At 40.4% G+C, this 19,875-nt stretch overlaps 4 protein-coding genes across 5 annotated transcripts; 3 read left to right on the top strand and 1 right to left on the bottom strand.

The window, feature by feature from the left end:
- The first annotated feature begins 8 nt into the window (after positions 1-8).
- Positions 9-1,814, top strand: LOC106295520 (60S ribosomal protein L4-1-like). Its single transcript, XM_013731443.1, has 2 exons — positions 9-1,189; positions 1,544-1,814. The coding sequence occupies exons 1-2, from the start codon at positions 83-85 to the stop codon at positions 1,655-1,657; spliced, it is 1,221 nt and encodes a 406-aa protein (XP_013586897.1). The 5' UTR covers positions 9-82; the 3' UTR covers positions 1,658-1,814.
- Positions 1,815-2,173: 359 nt separating this feature from the next.
- On the top strand, positions 2,174-4,742 carry LOC106295173 (pentatricopeptide repeat-containing protein At3g09650, chloroplastic). The gene has a single exon (XM_013731005.1). It carries the CDS (start codon positions 2,248-2,250, stop codon positions 4,579-4,581), a length of 2,334 nt encoding a protein of 777 aa, XP_013586459.1. The 5' UTR covers positions 2,174-2,247; the 3' UTR covers positions 4,582-4,742.
- On the bottom strand, positions 4,697-9,584 carry LOC106295172 (probable DNA helicase MCM8). Of its 2 annotated transcripts, none has more exons than XM_013731002.1 (17): positions 9,369-9,584; positions 8,961-9,107; positions 8,768-8,885; positions 8,459-8,681; positions 8,199-8,362; positions 7,786-8,049; positions 7,604-7,699; positions 7,325-7,477; positions 6,821-6,891; positions 6,627-6,745; positions 6,365-6,494; positions 6,103-6,154; positions 5,883-6,030; positions 5,628-5,802; positions 5,210-5,380; positions 5,004-5,117; positions 4,697-4,891 (listed from the first exon to the last, which is right to left on the bottom strand). In XM_013731002.1, the coding sequence occupies exons 1-17, from the start codon at positions 9,576-9,578 to the stop codon at positions 4,844-4,846; spliced, it is 2,403 nt and encodes an 800-aa protein (XP_013586456.1). In that variant the 5' UTR covers positions 9,579-9,584; the 3' UTR covers positions 4,697-4,843. The 2 variants fall into 2 exon arrangements, with proteins under 2 accessions (XP_013586456.1, XP_013586457.1); XM_013731003.1 differs by having other exon boundaries at positions 8,961-9,104.
- A 181-nt stretch (positions 9,585-9,765) lies between these two features.
- On the top strand, positions 9,766-14,765 carry LOC106295374 (protein HUA ENHANCER 2). The gene is made up of 17 exons (XM_013731259.1): positions 9,766-9,836; positions 9,912-10,940; positions 11,115-11,429; positions 11,520-11,624; positions 11,718-11,786; positions 11,939-12,106; positions 12,192-12,263; positions 12,332-12,448; positions 12,548-12,748; positions 12,851-13,009; positions 13,238-13,327; positions 13,456-13,548; positions 13,636-13,789; positions 13,882-14,030; positions 14,111-14,206; positions 14,292-14,384; positions 14,483-14,765. Exons 2-17 carry the CDS (start codon positions 9,957-9,959, stop codon positions 14,591-14,593), a joined length of 2,976 nt encoding a protein of 991 aa, XP_013586713.1. The 5' UTR covers positions 9,766-9,836; positions 9,912-9,956; the 3' UTR covers positions 14,594-14,765.
- The last annotated feature ends 5,110 nt before the right edge of the window (positions 14,766-19,875 follow it).

Below are 19,875 nucleotides of genomic sequence, written 5' to 3'. Positions count from 1 at the left end.
GTTAAGCTCAACCCTGCGAAAGCCTTCACAGAGAGAGAGCAGTCGAGAGACAGTGAGAGAAAAAAAAACTCATCAAAGAGAAATGGCTACCTCCGCCGCACGTCCTCTCGTCACCATCCAAGGCCTCGACGGCGACATGACCACCGACCAATCCTCCACCATCGTCCTCCCCGACGTCATGACGGCCCCCGTCCGCCCCGACATCGTCAGCTTCGTCCACGCTCAAATCTCCAACAACAGCCGCCAGCCCTACGCCGTCTCCAAGAAGGCCGGTCACCAGACCTCCGCCGAGTCGTGGGGAACCGGACGCGCCGTCTCCCGTATCCCCCGTGTCCCCGGAGGAGGTACTCACCGCGCAGGACAAGCAGCCTTCGGTAACATGTGTCGCGGCGGACGCATGTTCGCTCCGACCAAGATCTGGCGCAAATGGCACAGGCGCGTGAACGTCAACATGAAGAGGCACGCGATCGTCTCGGCCATTGCTGCGACTGCTGTTCCCGCGCTTGTGATGGCGCGTGGGCATAAGATCGAGAATGTCCCCGAGATGCCTCTTGTGGTGAGTGACTCTGCCGAAGCCGTGGAGAAGACGGCAGCTGCTATCAAGGTTTTGAAGCAGATTGGTGCTTACGATGATGCCGAGAAGGCGAAGGATAGTATTGGGATTAGGTCTGGTGTGGGGAAGATGAGGAACCGTCGTTACATTTGTCGGAAAGGTCCTCTTGTGGTTTACGGAACCGAAGGGTCTAAGATTGTGAAGGCGTTTAGGAACTTGCCTGGTGTTGAGCTTTGCCACGTGGAGAGGCTTAACTTGTTGAAGCTTGCTCCTGGTGGTCATCTTGGGAGGTTTGTGGTTTGGACCAAGTCGGCTTTCGAGAAGCTTGAGGGGATCTATGGATCGTTTGAGAAGCCGTCGGAGAAAAAGAAGGGGTATGTGCTTCCTAGGGCGAAGATGGTGAATGCTGACTTGGCGAGGATTATTAACTCTGATGAGGTGCAGAGTGTGGTGAAGCCGATTAAGAAGGATGCGAAGAGGGCTGTGATGAAGAAGAATCCTTTGAAGAATCTGAATGTGATGCTGAAGTTGAACCCGTATGCTAAGACCGCCAAGAGGATGTCGTTGTTGGCGGAGGCGCAGAGGGTTAAGGCTAAGAAGGAGAAGCTCACCAAGAAGAGGAAGACTGTCACCAAGGTAATCTTGATTCTTCATTTTGTTCTTTGTCGTTGTTTAGTTGCTGATATCATTTTAATTCGGTATGCATTGCAATTGAGAATTGTTCTTATATGGTTGACTGAGTCTGTTGCTAAGCGGTAGATGAAATGGTTCCGTGATTTAGACCACCTTTTTGTTTAAATGTGATGTAGTAGTGTGTCGTTTTTAAATTGTAGTGTAAGATTGTTGTCTTGTTATTGATCTTATGAGTCTTGTCTTTTGTCTTTGTGTTTACTGTCGGGGTCGTATGTCTGAATCCTAAAAGTATATCTCAATCTTTCTAGTGCAAAGTCCTTGTTCTCTAACTCTAGTTTTAATCTCTTAATGTCACAGGAGGAGTCACTGGCGATCAAGGCCGCAGGGAAGGCGTGGTACCAGACTATGATCTCCGACAGCGACTACACCGAGTTCGACAACTTCACTAAATGGCTCGGTGCTAGCCAGTAATAATAATATCATATGCTTGAAACAATTTCATGTTTAGTGAAAGATTTTGGTTTTACATCTGTTTCGTCTTTTGTTGTTGGAATATTAAGCTCTACTTTGAACTCTTTTCTTCTTTGGTACCTTTGTTTTGCTTCACAAATGGATGCGTTGTACGTTATGAACCAAATTCTAAACAATTTTAAAATCTTATTGTTAAATCTTAAAAATGTGAAGAAATCTTAAATCTTATTATAAAATCTCGAAATTGTTGAACATTCGTTATGGCTTTATCCGATGATAAAAAAATTAAAACTGTTACATTAAAGCTAAATTTAGATTGAAAGTTATTTTAACGTTTTTAAAAAAGGTTTAACCAACTATTGTTCTAATCAGTTCTGTTCTGATCTCTGACTATAACATCTGTGATTGGATGGTAACAAGGGCATATGAGTCTAAAAGGTTTTAAATGTGGAGATATTAATTTTGAACAGTTGCTTGAATTGTAATACGGCGACGTATTACAATTCTGTCCACCCAAATAATCCATTTGGAGATCATTTCATTACACAAACACACGCTCTCTCTCTCTCTCTCTCTCCAATGGACCTAAGATGAACATTCTCCGACCTCTTCCGACTTCATCGTCGTCATTTCCTCCATACACAAACTCCGCTATAGTAACCGCGGCGGCGGCTTTCACTACCACCCACAACCCCATATCCCTCTGCTCAATCAACCCACCACCATTCACAGCCGCTGGTCTCCCCACACGCCGCCACTTTTTCGCACGGTCCGCTTCCGGAACTGCCAACAGCTCCGCCGGAGACCTCTCATCGTTCTTGGGCTCTTCTCCAGAAGCCTACTCAACGCACAACGACCAAGAGCTTCTGTCTCTCCTGCGCAGCAGAAGAACCGATGAAGCTTGGGCCAAGTACGTTCAATCCACTCATCTCCCTGGTCCCACTTGTCTTAGCCGTTTAGTTTCACAGTTGTCTTATCAATCCAAACCCGAGAGCCTCACGCGCGCGCAGTCTATCCTCACGCGCCTCCGCAATGAGCGCCAGCTCCATCGTCTGGACGCCAACTCCCTCGGCCTCCTCGCCATGGCCGCCGCGAAGTCCGGCCAAACGCTTTACGCCGTCTCCGTCATCAAGTCAATGCTCCGTTCTGGGTACTTACCACACGTTAAGGCGTGGACAGCTGCAGTAGCTAACCTCTCTGCTGCTGGAGACGATGGACCTGAAGAGTCTATCAAACTCTTTACAGCTATCACACGAAGAGTCAGACGCTTTGGAGATCAATCTTTGGTCGCTCAGTCTAGGCCTGATACGGCTGCGTTTAACGCTGTGCTTAACGCTTGTGCGAATATCGGTGATACTGAGAAGTACTCGAAGCTGTTCGGTGAGATGTCTGAGTGGGATTGTGAGCCTGATGTGTTGACTTATAATGTAATGATCAAGCTTTGTGCGAGAGTTGGTCGGAAGGAGCTGATTGTGTTTGTCGTGGAGAGGATTATTGAGAAGGGAGTTAAGGTTTGTATGACTACGATGCATTCACTTGTAGCAGCTTATGTTGGTTTTGGAGATTTGAGAACTGCGGAGAGGATTGTTCAAGCGATGAGGGAGAAAAGGAGAGATCTTTGCAAGGTTTTGAGAGAATGTAATGGAGAGGATTTGAAGGAGAAAGAAGAGGAAGAAGAAGAAGAAGATGCGTTTGAGGATGATGAGGGTTTAGTTTATACTCCTCGGCATGAAGTAATCGAAGAAGGGTCTGAGGATGTGTTCAAGAAGTTGCTGCCTAACTCAGTTAACCCGAGTGATGAGCCTCCACTGTTGCCTAAAGCCTTTGCTCCTGACTCGAGAATCTACACAACGTTGATGAAAGGTTACATGAAGAATGGGCGTGTGGCGGATACAGCTAGAATGCTAGAGGCGATGAGACGTCAAGATGATAAAAATAGCCACCCGGATGAAGTTACCTACACCACGGTTGTGTCAGCTTTTGTAAAAGCCGGGTTGATGGATAGAGCACGACAAGTGTTAGCTGAGATGGCTAGGATGGGTGTACCTGCGAATAGGATCACATACAACGTCCTCCTCAAAGGGTATTGCAAGCAGCTGCAGATAGATAAGGCAGAGGATTTGCTAAGGGAGATGGCTGAAGATGCAGGGATCGAGCCAGACGTTGTGTCCTATAACATCATCATAGATGGATGCATTCTTATAGATGACAGCGCAGGAGCTTTATCGTTCTTCAATGAAATGAGAACTAGAGGGATTGCACCAACTAAGATTAGTTACACTACTTTGATGAAGGCTTTCGCAATGTCGGGGCAACCAAAGTTGGCGAACAGGGTGTTTGATGAGATGATGAGGGATCCAAGGGTCAAAGTTGATTTGATTGCGTGGAACATGTTGGTTGAAGGGTACTGCAGGCTTGGTTTGATTGAAGATGCGAAGAGAGTAGTTTCGAGAATGAAAGAAAACGGGTTTCACCCGAACGTGGCGACTTACGGGAGCCTAGCCAACGGGGTTTCTCTGGCGAGGAAGCCTGGTGAGGCGCTCTTGCTATGGAAGGAGATAAAGGAAAGGTGTGTGGTGAAGAAGAGGGAAGAATCTGAAGGAGATTCTTCTCCTCCGATGCTGAAGCCTGATGAAGGGTTGTTAGATATGTTAGCGGATATATGTGTGAGAGCTGCGTTTTTCAAGAAAGCATTGGAGATCATCGCCTGCATGGAGGAGAATGGGATACCTCCGAACAAAACTAAGTTCAAGAAGATCTATGTGGAGATGCACTCGAGGATGTTCACTAGCAAACATGCTTCACAAGCAAGGGTAGAGAGGAGGGTGGAACGAAAGAGAGCGGCTGAAGCTTTCAAGTTTTGGCTTGGTTTGCCTAATTCTTACTATGGCAGTGAGTGGAAGTTAGGTCCAAGAGAAGACTAGATCATCCTATTGATCATGCTACTCTCTCATTCGCCAATGTATACTAGGGTGTATCTTAGATATTAGATGTCGTCTATACTACACAACGTAAACATTCAACCCAAGTTCATGTCTTATTAAATACGAAGGAGTTTCTGGCATTATAATATTCATTTGACTGATATCATGATCAGATTCATACTTAGATATGAGCAATACAAGAACTTACAAAATTTACTTTAAAAGTTTTTGCTCTAAGGAAGGTTTTTGCCAGGAATGTTGATCATCTTGACCTGGATGATTGACTCCGAGAATAAGATGAGGAGAGGACCTGTATATGATGAAATCAAGACAGTGTGAGAAATTAAATCAAATCAAATCCTTTAGCCATCTTTTGCCTGTTCATGGACTGTTCTTGTTCTGAGATAGGTAGAGGAATATACCTGGTAAGTTTTTGGTCCCTTCTTGAGCAAGTAGCCGGCAGTGTTCAGGTTCTCTAGGAATGTATCGATGTCTGGAACTCGTAACCCGATCCTATCAGCTAAACTATACATCTCCTGCAGAAAAGTTTTTCTATCGAGTAAGAAACTGGTCACCATAAATGTCAGAAGCGAGTAGCTAAATTCTGGAGAATAGAAATTGTTCATACCGAAACAGAGTAACAATCTTTCTGCTGCAACTCTGATTGCTTATCAAGAGCACTTAAGAAGCGTCTTGCCTCCTTTTGTTGACTCATTCCTCCACTCCGACCAAAATCCACAACCCCATGTTCATCTACGAACTTATCATACAAAGATTCTTTCATTATTTCAACCACATCCTGAAAAAGCAAATTCAAGGACAGAAGTCAAGGCATCTGTAGCCAGTAGCAAAAAAAAAATTATTATCCAAGTCAAAATAACAACAATGCAGCTTTATATTTGAAAATTTCAAGCGAGCTACTCACCCTATTCGACAAAAAAGAGCAGAGGAAATAATACGTTTATGCATGTATGATATGGACGCTAATTGAGTGTATGGTCCAAACAAATGCATGTATGATACAAAGCATTCATGTTCTGGCTTACCATTGCGTCCTGGACTGTTATATCTTCCCTTAAGTCAACCCGAGCTCGAGCTTGCGCAAGCCTGACCAAACTTTCCAATTGTCTTGCTGTTATTGGTGTTGAGTCAGCGGATGTGTTATGGTCTCTCAACTTCAAGTAAAACTTTTGTATGATCTCTCCAGCTGCTTTTGACATCCTGAATAGATAAAGAGCTGTTACCATAATGCCTAATTTGTGTGCATTTAGTAATCGCAGATGGGAGACGGATCATATTACTTAGGGTTGACGAAAGTCCTTGCATAAGCAACATATTTCCTAAGCAGTTGGCCAGGAATGGGAGTGAAGTCATCATCTTTCTTAGGGTCTAACCGCAGTCTTGAGAGTAGAGAACCCTCTTTAGCATGCACATTAGCAGATCCTGATGCTGCATTTGATATCAAACGATATGTCAAATACAATCATGTCTATACAACCTAACAGCCAAAATAAACTGGACCTGTCTTGAACTTCTTTAATGCAGGTGGTGCTTCTCCACCTCCAGAATGAAGCTACCAGAAAGAAAAAAAAATTCAAGGTAAGATTCTACATTAATGGCATTGAATTAAGTTAACCAATGCATAGAGCCAATAAAGTGTTTCCAGAAACAAAAATATAGTATTTTGTCCAGGGTTTAGAATGCAACAACTTTCAGATATCAACGTATACTAATATCTCTTTGAGGCATGTTCCACAAAAGTAATTTAGAGGGAGATGCTCACCGACATAATATGCTCTGAGACTTGCTTGTCGAGTAGCTCATCAGGTTTGTCAAGTAATATGAAAACCAAATCAAACCGCGAGAGAAGCGCAGCACTCATCTTTAAGTTCTCGTTTACAGTTTTCGCACGGCTGAAATAAAGATCATGAAGATGATCGAAGTATTAAACCTTGAAAGATGCAAGGATTATTCTGCACTGAACAGTGTCACAAGTATGATCTAAACACCCGCACAATGATGAGATAAAACATTAATAAAATTACTTGTAGTGGCCACCAACAGGATTTGCTGCGGCTATAACAGAAGTCCGAGCTGATAGACTAGCCACAAGCCCAGCCTTGGCAACAGAGACACATTGTTGTTCCATTGCTTCTAGCAAAGCCTATGACAATGTGATGCAAGTTAATAGTAAAACAATGTAAGCATCAGAAGTAATGACATTGTTGATAAGAAAAACCTGATGCTCGTTGGTCATTTTATCAAACTCGTCAATGCAGCAAACCCCGCCATCTGCAAGTACCATGGCACCTGCTCGTATGGTAGCACTAGGTTAACAAAGACGAGGATTTCTCTTTCTACAAATTTTCAATAGTGTAAAGTTCTTCAGTAAAACCCTATCCTACTACTATCAAATACTGTTGAAGACTTGAAGCTCAGACTGTTGAATGTACTATCTTTATCTTTAAGACGGACTTTCTGCTTACCGATCCCCCATTCTAGATAAACTATAGACATCATAACATCTACAGAGAAATGACATCGTTGAAACTTACAAGGTATGCCTCACCCACTAACATCAAATTGGGTAAATATATTAGTACCTCTGACGCAACTAGACTGGGACTTTAGGTCAAGTATTAAGTAAAACTATCAATCAACAGCGTGACTCATCTGGAACAGTAGAATCATATCCATTTACTGAAGTTTATACTTGCTAAATAAAGTGGAGGGAAGGAGTTACCAGCCTCAAACGCATAGTCATTTGTCATAGAATCTTTCACTACAGCAACGGTGAGCCCTGCTTTAGTCGTCGCATTACCACATACATAGATGCCACGAGGGGAGATGGCCGATGCTGCTTGCAAGAGTTGACTTTTTCCCAATCCAGGGTCGCCTATTAGCGCATTGAAATCATCAAAATTTTTGGTGCATCAGTTTCAAACTAGTAACAAATAAGCTTCCCTCAGCCCAGGTATTCTCTATATTTATGCCATTAAATTAAATTGATTTAAAATCTTACCAACAATAATGACATGAATGTCTCCTCTGACTGGAACTTTGTTCCGATCCATCGAATGCTTCCTTACACCTCCAAACAGGGATAGAGTTATCCCAGCTGTGGAAAACAATACTTCTAATAGTAAATGTAAAGCCTTCAACAATGATTTCCCAGGGAACTTGTTATAAACAGAAGTACTCCACCTTTGACAATTTCATGCCCATAAATAGATGGGCAAACTGAATGAAGTATGCGACGGAATGTATCAGAACCATATTCTTCGTTGAACTTAACAATAAATTCCAAGTCTCTCTGTGAGAATGAATATAAATCACCAACATCTGCAGACTGGACACCACTACCGGAGTCTTCTGAGTTCTCAAATGCAGACTGCTTCTTAGAGTTTTTAACTGAAACTGCCTCTATAAACAAATAGTAGAATCCTTGATTCTTGGACTTCGATTTCCCTGGAACATTAGCATTTTAAAAGTTCCGTTAAGATTGAGTACGGTTTAGCATATTAAATCAATTTCTAGCTAGTATTCAATTAACGACAGCAAACATTTTTTCCCTTACAAACTATGAAAAGAACCATAAAGAGTTATAAAATCAATACCTCCCCCAATATCCATGTAATTGTTAATTACACCTATAATCCCTGTAACAGTCACCACATCACCAGGGATGCATGTGTCCACAAGGTCTTCCATCAGCTCACATTCAACAGTTCGGGGTACCCGTCCTTCTTCATGGTCTTCAGGCTTTTGCAACTCCTGAACCCTGAAAACCGGTTGGACAGTTGATTAACAATGGAAAGATACATTAACTAGCAAAAATGAAGGACACAAAATCATAAGAGGTAAAAAAGAAGAACACCTGATTTTCTGAAAATCAATTGTCTGAGCAGAGGATCGGAGTGGAATAAACATCTTGGACTTACATCCATGGGTGTCACAGTTTTGCGGAGGTGAAAACTTTCCGTCAGTAAATTCCCGGGTAATGCTAGTTTTACACTTTGCACAGTCAAAAGCCATCTGTGTGACAAGAGGCTTCACAGTACTAACTTTAACAACGGTCCCATGAACTGTTACAAGCTTACCTGCATTCACGCAGAACAAAATCTCGGGACACTAAAGCATTTTTTACATTATTATTTATTCTGCGGAATGAGACAGAATTCTCTACCAATATATGCTGCTCTCAGGTTTTTCAGAGAGATTGAAGATTCAGGATAGTTATGCAGACGAATATTGATCTTCATAACATCATCAAAGCCATTAGTCTCCCATTGACTTAAGAGAACCTGTGAAAGATGTTAAGTAAGTCTTCATCTCATACCATCCAAGCAAACAAACACCAAAGATATATAATACCATACCTTGTGAACTGCAGCATTCATACATGGTAAAACTCCTTTGGGATTATCCTCCAAATTAAGGAAAAAATTCTCGATATCGCATAACTTCTTGAACTGTTGGAGATCAAGCGGTAAAGAGAAGGAACCACCACCATCTTCACTCACCTGCTTCTCTCACAATTTGCGCCAAGCCATGTAAGAAACTTATGAACTGTATATTCAGATACTAACAACAGCTAATTGACGCATAGGTAAGTTACTTAATCATATTCTCTATCTACCCTAAATTTTACAAACGTAGAAGAAAAACGAAATCTAGATTCCAATTTCTGCAAAATCGATTAATGAGAAAATTCACTAGAAAATTTTGATTTTCCGTCAGAATAAGTCTAGAAAAAGCAATGACCCAATCGTTTCCGAATGAGATACCTGAGAAACTAAGTCTCTACCACTCGGCGAAGAGAATATGCGGATAAGCTCCGCCGTGAGCATCAACTTCTCCTCGTCGATGCACGAGTTCTCGTTGTCTCTGAAATACACAGCTAATATCTTCGCAATATCGACGGAATCAACGCCGATTGATCCACGGCGTCTCGACGTCATGCTTGCCCCGTCGCTCCCGTCTCCGTATACACCCATCACCAGCGTAAACCACCGTTACCACTCCTCGGTCCGAGAAGAATGTCTAGTTAATTATTTTTTGGCGGGAAATAAAAGTTAATGGGCTTTTTTCCTTACGGGCTTTATAAATGGGCCTATATATTGAACCCTAAACCCATTAATTGAATATCTGCCACGTCACTATCTCTCTTGTATAAAAGAAAAAAAAAAAAAAACTAAAACGAGTAACAAGCTACCGCCGCCGAGATAGCGCCGTCTTCACGACCGTCACCGAAGGTACCAATCTTGTGAATTCGTTAAAACCCTAATTTGTATACTTAAACCCTAATTTCTGATTTGTTTATTCTGCAGTGAAGAACTTTTTTGTAACCCTCGAGTTATTATTGGAAGAGATCTATGAGCACAATAATGGAATCACCGGAGACACTCCGCAAGAGGAAAGCATCCGAAAGCTCAAAGCTTTCTGATGAGACCCCCACGACGAAGCGCAGAAGCAGCCAAAAACGAGCTTGCGTACACGAAGTCGCCGTCCCCAACGGCTACACGCCAACGAAAGAGGAAGCGATTCACGGAACTCTCGATAACCCTTTGTACAACGGAGACATGGCCAAAACCTACCCTTTCCAGCTCGACCCTTTCCAGAGCATCTCCGTAGCGTGCCTGGAGAGGAAAGAATCGATTTTGGTCTCTGCTCACACTTCAGCTGGTAAAACAGCTGTTGCGGAGTATGCTATTGCCATGGCGTTTAGAGATAAGCAGAGGGTGATCTACACTTCCCCTCTGAAAGCATTGAGTAACCAGAAGTATAGAGAGCTCCAGCACGAGTTTCACGACGTTGGTTTGATGACCGGTGACGTCACGATCTCCCCTAACGCTAGTTGCTTGGTGATGACCACGGAGATTTTGAGAGCGATGCTTTATAGAGGCTCTGAGGTTTTGAAGGAGGTTGCGTGGGTGATTTTCGACGAGATTCATTATATGAAGGATAGGGAGAGAGGGGTTGTTTGGGAAGAGAGTATTATTTTCTTGCCGCCTGCTATTAAGATGGTTTTTCTCTCGGCCACGATGTCGAATGCTACTGAGTTTGCGGAGTGGATTTGCTATCTGCATAAGCAGCCGTGTCATGTTGTGTATACAGACTTTAGGCCGACGCCTCTGCAGCATTATGCTTTTCCTATGGGTGGGAGTGGGCTTTACCTTGTAGTTGATGAGAATGAGCAGTTTAGAGAGGCTAATTTCATTAAGATGCATGATACTTTCCCAAAGCCAAAATCTGAGGGGAAAAAGAGTGCAAATGGCAAATCAGGTGGTAGGGGCGGCGCTAAAGGTGGTGGCGGCGGCGGCGGTGGTGGTGATTCTGATGTTTACAAAATTGTAAAGGTATGATGATCTTATATATTGTTTATCATGTCCTATGTTGGTGCTTGTGGTGCCGTGTTCTCCTATTAAAGAATTGCAATCTATGTGCTTCTTTTGTGTTTCAAGTTTAAGTGCTATGATAGACTTATCCTGTAGCCTGTCGGTTTGTTAGTTAACTCTTATCTATCTTTGCAGATGATCATGGAAAGAAAGTTCCAACCAGTCATCATCTTCAGCTTCAGTAGAAGGGAATGTGAAAATCACGCACTGTCAATGTCGAAACTCGATTTTAATACAGAGGAAGAGAAGTCGACTGTGGAAGAGGTGTTCAACAATGCTATGCTGTGCCTGAATGAGGAGGATAGATCTTTGTCTGCCATTGAGATGATGTTGCCACTGCTCCAACGTGGTATCGCTGTCCACCATTCTGGTCTTCTCCCTGTCCTCAAGGAATTAGTGGAGCTTCTTTTTCAGGAAGGACTTGTAAAAGCGCTTTTCGCCACGGAAACTGTAAGATACTCTGGAATTAGCTTGTCTTTTCTGTTGTGTAACTTATGTTACTCTGTTGTGCTAATTTATGATTCTTGGCTTTTGCATCAGTTTGCTATGGGTTTGAACATGCCTGCAAAAACTGTAGTGTTTACTGCTGTTAAGAAGTGGGATGGTGACAGCCATCGTTTCATTGGGTCTGGTGAATATATCCAGGTGGGTCGTAGTTTGTTGATGCCAGTGGTGAATGTGACGATTTGTTGCAAAATGATATTGTAGTAACTGTCTGCTTATATTTGATTCTTGCAGATGAGCGGCAGGGCTGGACGTCGTGGAAAGGATGAACGTGGTATCTGCATTATTATGATTGATGAACAGGTAGTTTTTGATTTATCTCTACCTATTATAGTTGTATATGACATATGCACCAAACAGTTGAGCCTCTACGCTGTCTTCAAAGAGGATTGATTCTAGATAAATCTCTTTTTTTTTTTCAATCTCTTAGATTTGTTTATGGTGTTATTCAACAGATGGAAATGGATGTACTCAAGGACATGATGCTGGGCAAACCAGCCCCTTTGCTTAGTACTTTTAGGTTGAGTTACTACACAATTTTGAATCTATTGAGTCGTGCCGAAGGACAATTTACAGCTGAGCATGTTATAAAGCACTCGTTCCACCAATTCCAATATGAAAAGGTAGCTGTCGGATGTTCTTCCCCTTTCTCTTTCTAATTTTATCTACACTTTTGATGCTAATTAAACGTTGGTATTGTAACCTCAGGCTTTACCGGATATTGAGAATAAGGTGACCAAACTTGAAGAGGAAGCTGCCATCCTTGATGCTTCTGGAAAGGTGCTCAGCACTTTCATATTTTCACGTCTGTGATTTGGGCTCGTTCTTACTTCTTAAGTTATTTGCAGGCGGAGGTTGCTGAGTACCATAAGCTAAAACTTGACATAGCTCCACTGGAAAAGAAACTTATGTCAGAGATAATAAGGCCTGAAAGGGTGCTTTGTTTTCTTGATACTGGTCGGCTGGTAAGTTCATTTTTTTTCAAATCTAATTGACCATTGGTATGTATTGTATATTATGACAGAAGCTTCTCATAACTTACTTGGACAAGTGTTTATGTACAGGTTAAGATACGAGAAGGTGGAACAGACTGGGGATGGGGAGTTGTAGTTAATGTTGTTAAAAAAACTTCCGTTGGAACCTCTTCACAAGGTGGCGGATATATAGTGGATACTCTTCTTCATTGCTCCACTGGTGTTAGCGAGAATGGTGCAAAGCCAAAGCCGTCTCCTCCCCGTCCTGGGGAAAAGGGTGAGATGCATGTGGTGAGTTCACTTTCATTTTCACTGTCGCTAGACTTTCTTAGCTTCTTATTCTATTCGTGTTAGTAGTGGAGTTTTGAAGAATTGTGCTTTTGCGTGTTTTAGGTTCCTGTTCAGCTACCATTAATTACTGCTTTGAGCAGACTAAGAATATCGGTTCCGTCTGATCTTCGGCCACTAGAAGCAAGACAGAGCATACTACTGGCAGTACAGGAGTTGTCGAGTCGCTTCCCGTTAGGGTTCCCAAAACTCCATCCAGTCAAGGTTTCTCTCTATGCTCTTAGAGTAGTGCTATCTTCAGTGAAATGCTTTACACGATATTTTATCTGCTACCGACTCCATAAAGCAGATGCTTGCTAGGTTCTTTTTGTCTAAAACGACTTATACAGTCTTGCATACAGTATTCTTTTATTGGTTTCAATTTTTGAACTAAAAATTAGCATAAAATAGATTTCAGGATCTTATTTTATCTAAATAGAATATAATCGGCAGGACATGAATATTCAAGATACAGAGATAGTGGGGCTGGTCAGCCAAATTGAAGAAGCTGAGCAGAAGTTACTTGCTCATCCGATGCACAAGGTTTGGTAACATTCACTATTTCGTTAGCTTGTCATTTTGACTCTGCACTCAGAGAAATTCTGAGAAAGCATACTAAGAACTTGAGCACTTCTTCAATAATCTAGTAACTCGTGCTTTCTGTATCGCAGTCTGAAGATGATCAGCAAATGAAGAGTTTCCAGAGAAAAGCGGAGGTGAATTATGAAATTCAGCAGTTCAAGTCGAAAATGCGTGATTCCCAGGTATATTACCTTGCTCATCCATGAATAAATCAAGTGGGTTGTAGTTTGAGGCTCTAGTGGTTGACCTCATATTGTTAATCTCTGCAGCTTCAAAAGTTTAGAGATGAGCTTAGGAACCGTTCTCGGGTATTAAAGAAACTTGGACACATTGATGCTGATGGTGTGGTTCAGTTAAAGGGACGAGCTGCCTGCTTGATAGACACAGGGGATGAACTGCTTGTCACTGAACTGATGTTCAATGGTACGACTACTTATTTAGCTACCCTGTTTTTAAGTTTAGGCCTTTCTGGTGACTGTGTCATGCGTGGTGTTGACATTATAAATTATTCACAGGTACTTTTAATGATCTGGATCATCACCAAGTAGCTGCCCTCGCAAGCTGTTTCATTCCTGTAGATAAATCAAATGAAAAGGTAGAGCTAAGAAATGAACTTAATAGACCGTTGCAGCAGCTCAAAGATAATGCACGGAAAATTGCAGAGGTAAAATGATTCCCCAGCTGAAATCTTGTAATCTTAATTCGTCAACATGGTTTAATGTTAATTTTTCTCTGTGGTGACAGATACAACATGAATGCAAACTGGAAATAGACGTTGAAGAGTATGTAGAATCCACCATCAGGGAAGGCCTAATGGACGTTATCTACTGTTGGTCAACGGTTGGTATTACTTGTTTTCAGGGATAGCTTTTTTTTTCAAGGACATGTAATTTGATATTATTCTCGATTGTTTGGCTTTGGGAAGGGTTCGACCTTTGCAGAGGTTATGAATAAGACTGACATATTCGAGGGAAGTATCATTAGGAGCGCTAGAAGGCTCGACGAGTTTCTGAACCAGGTAACTTCCCCTAAACTCTTATGTCTCAGCTGCAGTTACATTTCTGTGGAACCTCTAGCAAATCTCATGCCACTTTGAATGGTGTGATTTGTGCTCAGCTTCGACTTGCAGCGGAAGCAGTTGGAGAGAATAATTTGGCGAGCAAGTTTGCAGCTGCTAGCGAGAGCTTGCGAAGAGGTATTATGTTTGCGAATTCGCTTTATTTATAAGTACTTTGTTGCAGAGTTTTAGCTCGCGGAATTGGGTAGCCATGGGGACCAATATGTAGCATGACTTCACTGAGATATGGTTGTTTGTACTTTTCTTTTTGTACTCACTGAACCTTAAAATCACGATGTCTTTTGGTTTATCAACAAGTTAGATGGTGGTGAAATTTTCCGATTCCTGTTCTAAACTTGACCATTTTGAGGTGATTGCATGATTAATAAGTATTTAACGCAGCTAATATGACCTTAGCTCTTAGATACATGGTGAAATGAAGTTAAACAAATTGGTATTGTGATAGGGTTATAATTGGTATTGTGATAGGGTTATGATATGCGTATATGATGCTTTAGTAATTCTTGAAAACTATGGAGACAAAAATGGAGAGAGTAACTTTGACAGTAGTAAACTCAACAAAAGTTCCATGAAATGCTACAAAAGCGTTCCTATCACTGCTCTCAGTGTATGAAGGGAGATTCAGGATTCAGGATAACTAATCATCTTCATAACATGTCTCAAACTCGGTAAGTCTCCCATAGAACGATCCAAAAGAACCAATGAATGAATGAAGGATCAAATAAGTTTTGCATCTCATGGACAAACCAAGAGTACAAAATCCAATGAAGTAATTGGGCCCTCTATCTATGGGTTTGTAAATGGGCCCAATTAAATGAACCTATTGATAATAATAGAAAGGGGTTAAACGTGGACAGTGCACAATGTGGAAAGTTACCAAAACAAGAACTCAAGTCTCTTTCTGGTTCGATTTGACTTACGACTCATTTACTTAATGATTTCATCTCTTTGTTCGCTACGGTTTTGTTAAGGTACTCCTTTATGTCGAATGAATCAGAACGAGCCGTTCTTCATAGCTCTAATGCGTCCAAGACTTATATGTCCAAAATGATCAGAAGTCTGAATCTCTAGCTGGCCCATTGAGTGGGCAAGATCAAGAGCTGGAATAGGTTGCACGTACGCCACTTGGGTGCCGTCTCTTCGTACCGGCGCGGGTTCGCCGGGGCCGGAGGGACGGGTACGCCTAGGAAACGTTCCCAACACATGTGCCGTGTACCCGAGACGGCATGACTAACCGGGGACAGTTTGGTCTGAGACCACGGAGACGTCTCGGGAACGTTTCAAGACAAAGGAGAGAGTTGTTTATCAATAATAGTCTCTTCCACTTCCACATTAGTCTCTTCCACTCCCATCTCCATGTCTTTCTCTTCCACTCTCAACCATATTTCTCTCTAGTGACAACGTAACTTATGTCTTTTTGACTCTCAAGTGTCAACCATATCTCTCTTCGTCAGCAACAAGAAACAACACTTAAGTTCTTGTCTCTTTCTGATTTTAGTGTTTTATTGTTTACGTTTGATTCAACCGGTTTGAATTATATTTCATTAATACAACTATCTGATTTTTTTTCTCTGTGTGTTTTCTGTATACGAATATATGTGATTTCTTGTGTTTCTGATTATACTACTTGTATCATATGTTTTCTGTGACTTCAGATAGATTAAAAAAATGAACTCTCAAACTGAAAATGTCAACACTGGTAGATGATTAGCTTATTCTGTTGAAAATGAGCTGCTAGATGATTAGCTTATTATGTCTAGTATTTTTATCAAGTGTGTTTTTAATCTTAAAACTTATGTTTCAGATTTTAATATTTTAACTTATGGATATTTTTATATTTCCTTATATTTTGGTTGCCGTCTCTATGCCATACCCGTTAGGCCTGGGCAAAATAACCGGAACCGAAGAACCGAACCGGAACCGAACCGAAATACCCGAAACCGGAACCGGACCAATACCCTCAAATACCCGAATGCTTCCTATATTTTTATATCCGAAATAACCGAACCGAACCGGAACCGAACCGAGAACCGAACGGGTACCCGAATATATAAAAATATTAATTATATATACATATAACATCACTAAATATATATTTTTAATTTAAAATTCTATTAAAAGTATTTGTTAAATAACCAATATTTTATCCAAATTATCCGAACTACCCGAACTATCCGAACCCGAACCGGATCCAAATGAGAACCAAACTTTTTCCGGATATTTTCCGGTTCCTACATTTACTATCCGAACCGAACCGAACCCGGAACTATCCGAACCGAACCAAACCGAAAATAGGTCAAGTACTAAATGGATCCTCTAGCCACTATCCGAACTACCCGAAACCCGAAATACCCGAACCGAACCGAACCGATACCCGAAATGCCCAGGCCTAATACCCGTATCCCCTGTTCAAAAACGCGGACGCCTAGCAGCCTAATCGGCCGCCTAGGCGCTAGACGTAAAAGCTCCGAGGCGATTTAGCCCAAGTCGGTTTGCTCAGGCGGATCACTATAAAATCGGCCGCCTAATGTAATTAGTCGGTTTCAAGCCGATTTTAAGCCGATTTTTAACCGATTAATATACAAATTTTTGGACTTGCATGACAGATTTCTGGACCAGCAGGAAGCCCAATTTGCTGACTAATAAGATGCGGAGAGTGTGTTATTTATAGAGCATTTCTATACAACTTTCCTTCTTTCTAACCGATGTGGGACATTGGTTTTTACGTTTTTTTTACTTTTAAAACTTTTTGACTTTTCTCTCGTTAAAAGAATTTCTAACACACGTTTCTTATTGATCTAGTTTTGCTAATAAGCCTAATATCTCCTATATATTATTTGAGAAGCATTGCAACATTTGTTTGTAGACACATGTCAACACTATAATGATTCTTAATTAGAATCCTTAAAGAAATAGGTTGGTCCATCTAAATATATAATAAGCTTTTTATTAAACCACAATAAATACATTATTAAATGTGCTTCATTATTTCCTTAAATAAGATTACAGAATTGCCTAATGTGGCTAAAGTATATATGACAATTAATGATTTTGAATAATAAAGATTTGATAAAAATAAGTGTGTATTATAATTATATTTGTTTAATTTTAAGCTATTAAAATAATTAAACAATCATAGTAACTAAACTTAATTTTTAAAAATATTATAAATTACTTAAACCACTAATCCCACAGTGAAAATTTTGTTATCACTAATTTAGATTTTTTTGCTATAACAGATACAAATGATAAAAAAATATGAGTAAAAATCATCATCTAATAAATATTAATATTAAAATATAACATATATATGTTACTACCATTTAAATTTAATTATATATCACATCAAATAAAAAATATATTTTTCGATTTATAAAATTTATTTATATGTTTGCAACAATTTAATTATATAAGTAGATAATGACTTTTTAATTATTCAATATATATATATTATTTCATAATATGTTATAAACATATAATATATAAAATAATATATATATATATATATATATATATAATGTTTATTCCGCGCAAGGTGCGGGTCTTAACCTAGTTAAATGTAAAAGACATGGTTGTGGTGATATCACGTATTATATAATATGGTTGTGAGGTCAATTTAATTTGCGTTTCAATTGTATAACATTCACGTATGCTAACAATTAACTTTGTTAAACCAATAAATATAAATTTTAATAATAAAATACAAAAAACTATTACATTTCTAATATATTCACATTTTCAATCTAATATTATAATAATATAATAATTAAACTAGTCTCGCGTATACCCCGGTTAATCCCCGATTTTTTAGTAACTCGCTAGGCTCCAGGTTACCGCCCGACTAGCGCCTAGCGTAATTTCGAACAGGGCCCGTATCTAAAATTTTTAAGTTCCCGTCCCCGTCTCGTGTACCCGTTCCTGTCCCAGGGCTGCTTAGGGCCTGGAAGCAAAGCTAGATAGAGATGAGCAAGAAGGCTGCATCACTGCTGAAACAGGAAACGAAAGCTTAGCATTAGCTGGTGATCTTGGGATGGAGAAGCTTTTTTTTTTTTTGTCACTATTGGGATGGAGAAGCTAAATGGGTTAATTCTGGCTAAGGAAAAAGAATCAATGGAGGGTTAGATCTAGGTATGTTAAGCCTAAATGTAGATGAGGAGACTAAGGAAAGTGAGAAGAAAGTTTCAGATAATAGCAAAGAGGTAGTGACAGTAAATGGTGTAAAAGATCCAGATGGGATTCAAACAGAGCTACCGGTTGACAAGGAAGTGGAACTTTCTTCTCACGACGCTAAGCTCAGTGATGTGAATGCCTCTGATGTCAGACTGGGGAGTGAAGAAGACCCTTCCAATGATAGCAAACCAGATTGCCATTTTGGAAGTCGAGTTACTGCAAGGAATGGCTCCGGTAGGTGTTGAACAATGAATCTACTAGGCAAATGAGGCGTGAGCTTTGAGTTCGTGAGAGAGAAGCCCAAGAGGAGATAAGAAAACTCAATCTTTAATTAAATGTTTTTAACTGCATTCTAAGAACAGATTAAGAATCATACTGAAACAAACATGCATTTCAAAAGAAAACAACAAATTTTAATAAATATATTAGCTCAGTTCTTTTCTGTGGCGAAGTGACAGTATCAGAACTTGCCAGAGAAAAACAATACTTAAAACTTTTAAAAAGAGAAAAATAGATTTTAGTCGAATCATTTGAAACCAATTCGGTTTAAGTTTCATTATAGGTATGAAACCAGCTGGTTTGGCTCATTTTGTAGACGTGAGATTTTGGTCTTCCATCGCGGTTGATTGACCCGAGCCCATTGGACTTCCCTTGATCGAGGTAAATCTAAAAAAAAAGAGGTTAGAACGGTTGGAATTTTGGTAGGAAAGGAGAATGTATAACTAACACATGCGTTGTACCATGTCTTCTTCAGAGCAATTTTGTTTCCAGCTATAATTGAGGAAGGAAGAAGTGAACCGATAATATACCACTATTCATAGAAAACACCAGACCCAAAATCTTAAACTCTAAACCTTAAATCTTAAAATTTAAATTTTAAAGTCTAGACACTAAACCCAATTAATTGTTTAAGAATCAAACTGAAACAAACATGCGTTTTAGATGAAATGAATAAGCTTAGTTCTCTGGCGAATTAAACTCAATAGGAAAAAAATAGAGAATAGAGTTAGGTTCGAGTTATTTGAAATATATTAAAAAGTGTTATAAACTTTGAAATGATCCTCCAGTCCTTTACCAACTCAAGCACTATGATTATCTACTCACCAAGCACTATGATCATCTATTCACCAAGCACTATGATCACTCACTCATTTACCAAATCAAGCATCATCTTTGTTATTTTATGTATTGTTGCTCACTATAAATACCATCAGTCATCTCACTCTTTTGTACACCAAAAACAAGAAGAAGAGTTTATAAA

Source organism: Brassica oleracea, chromosome C5, assembly GCF_000695525.1.
Source record: "Brassica oleracea var. oleracea cultivar TO1000 chromosome C5, BOL, whole genome shotgun sequence".
NCBI lineage: Eukaryota > Viridiplantae > Streptophyta > Magnoliopsida > Brassicales > Brassicaceae > Brassica > Brassica oleracea.
This window is presented reverse-complemented; position numbering and strand designations above follow the sequence as displayed.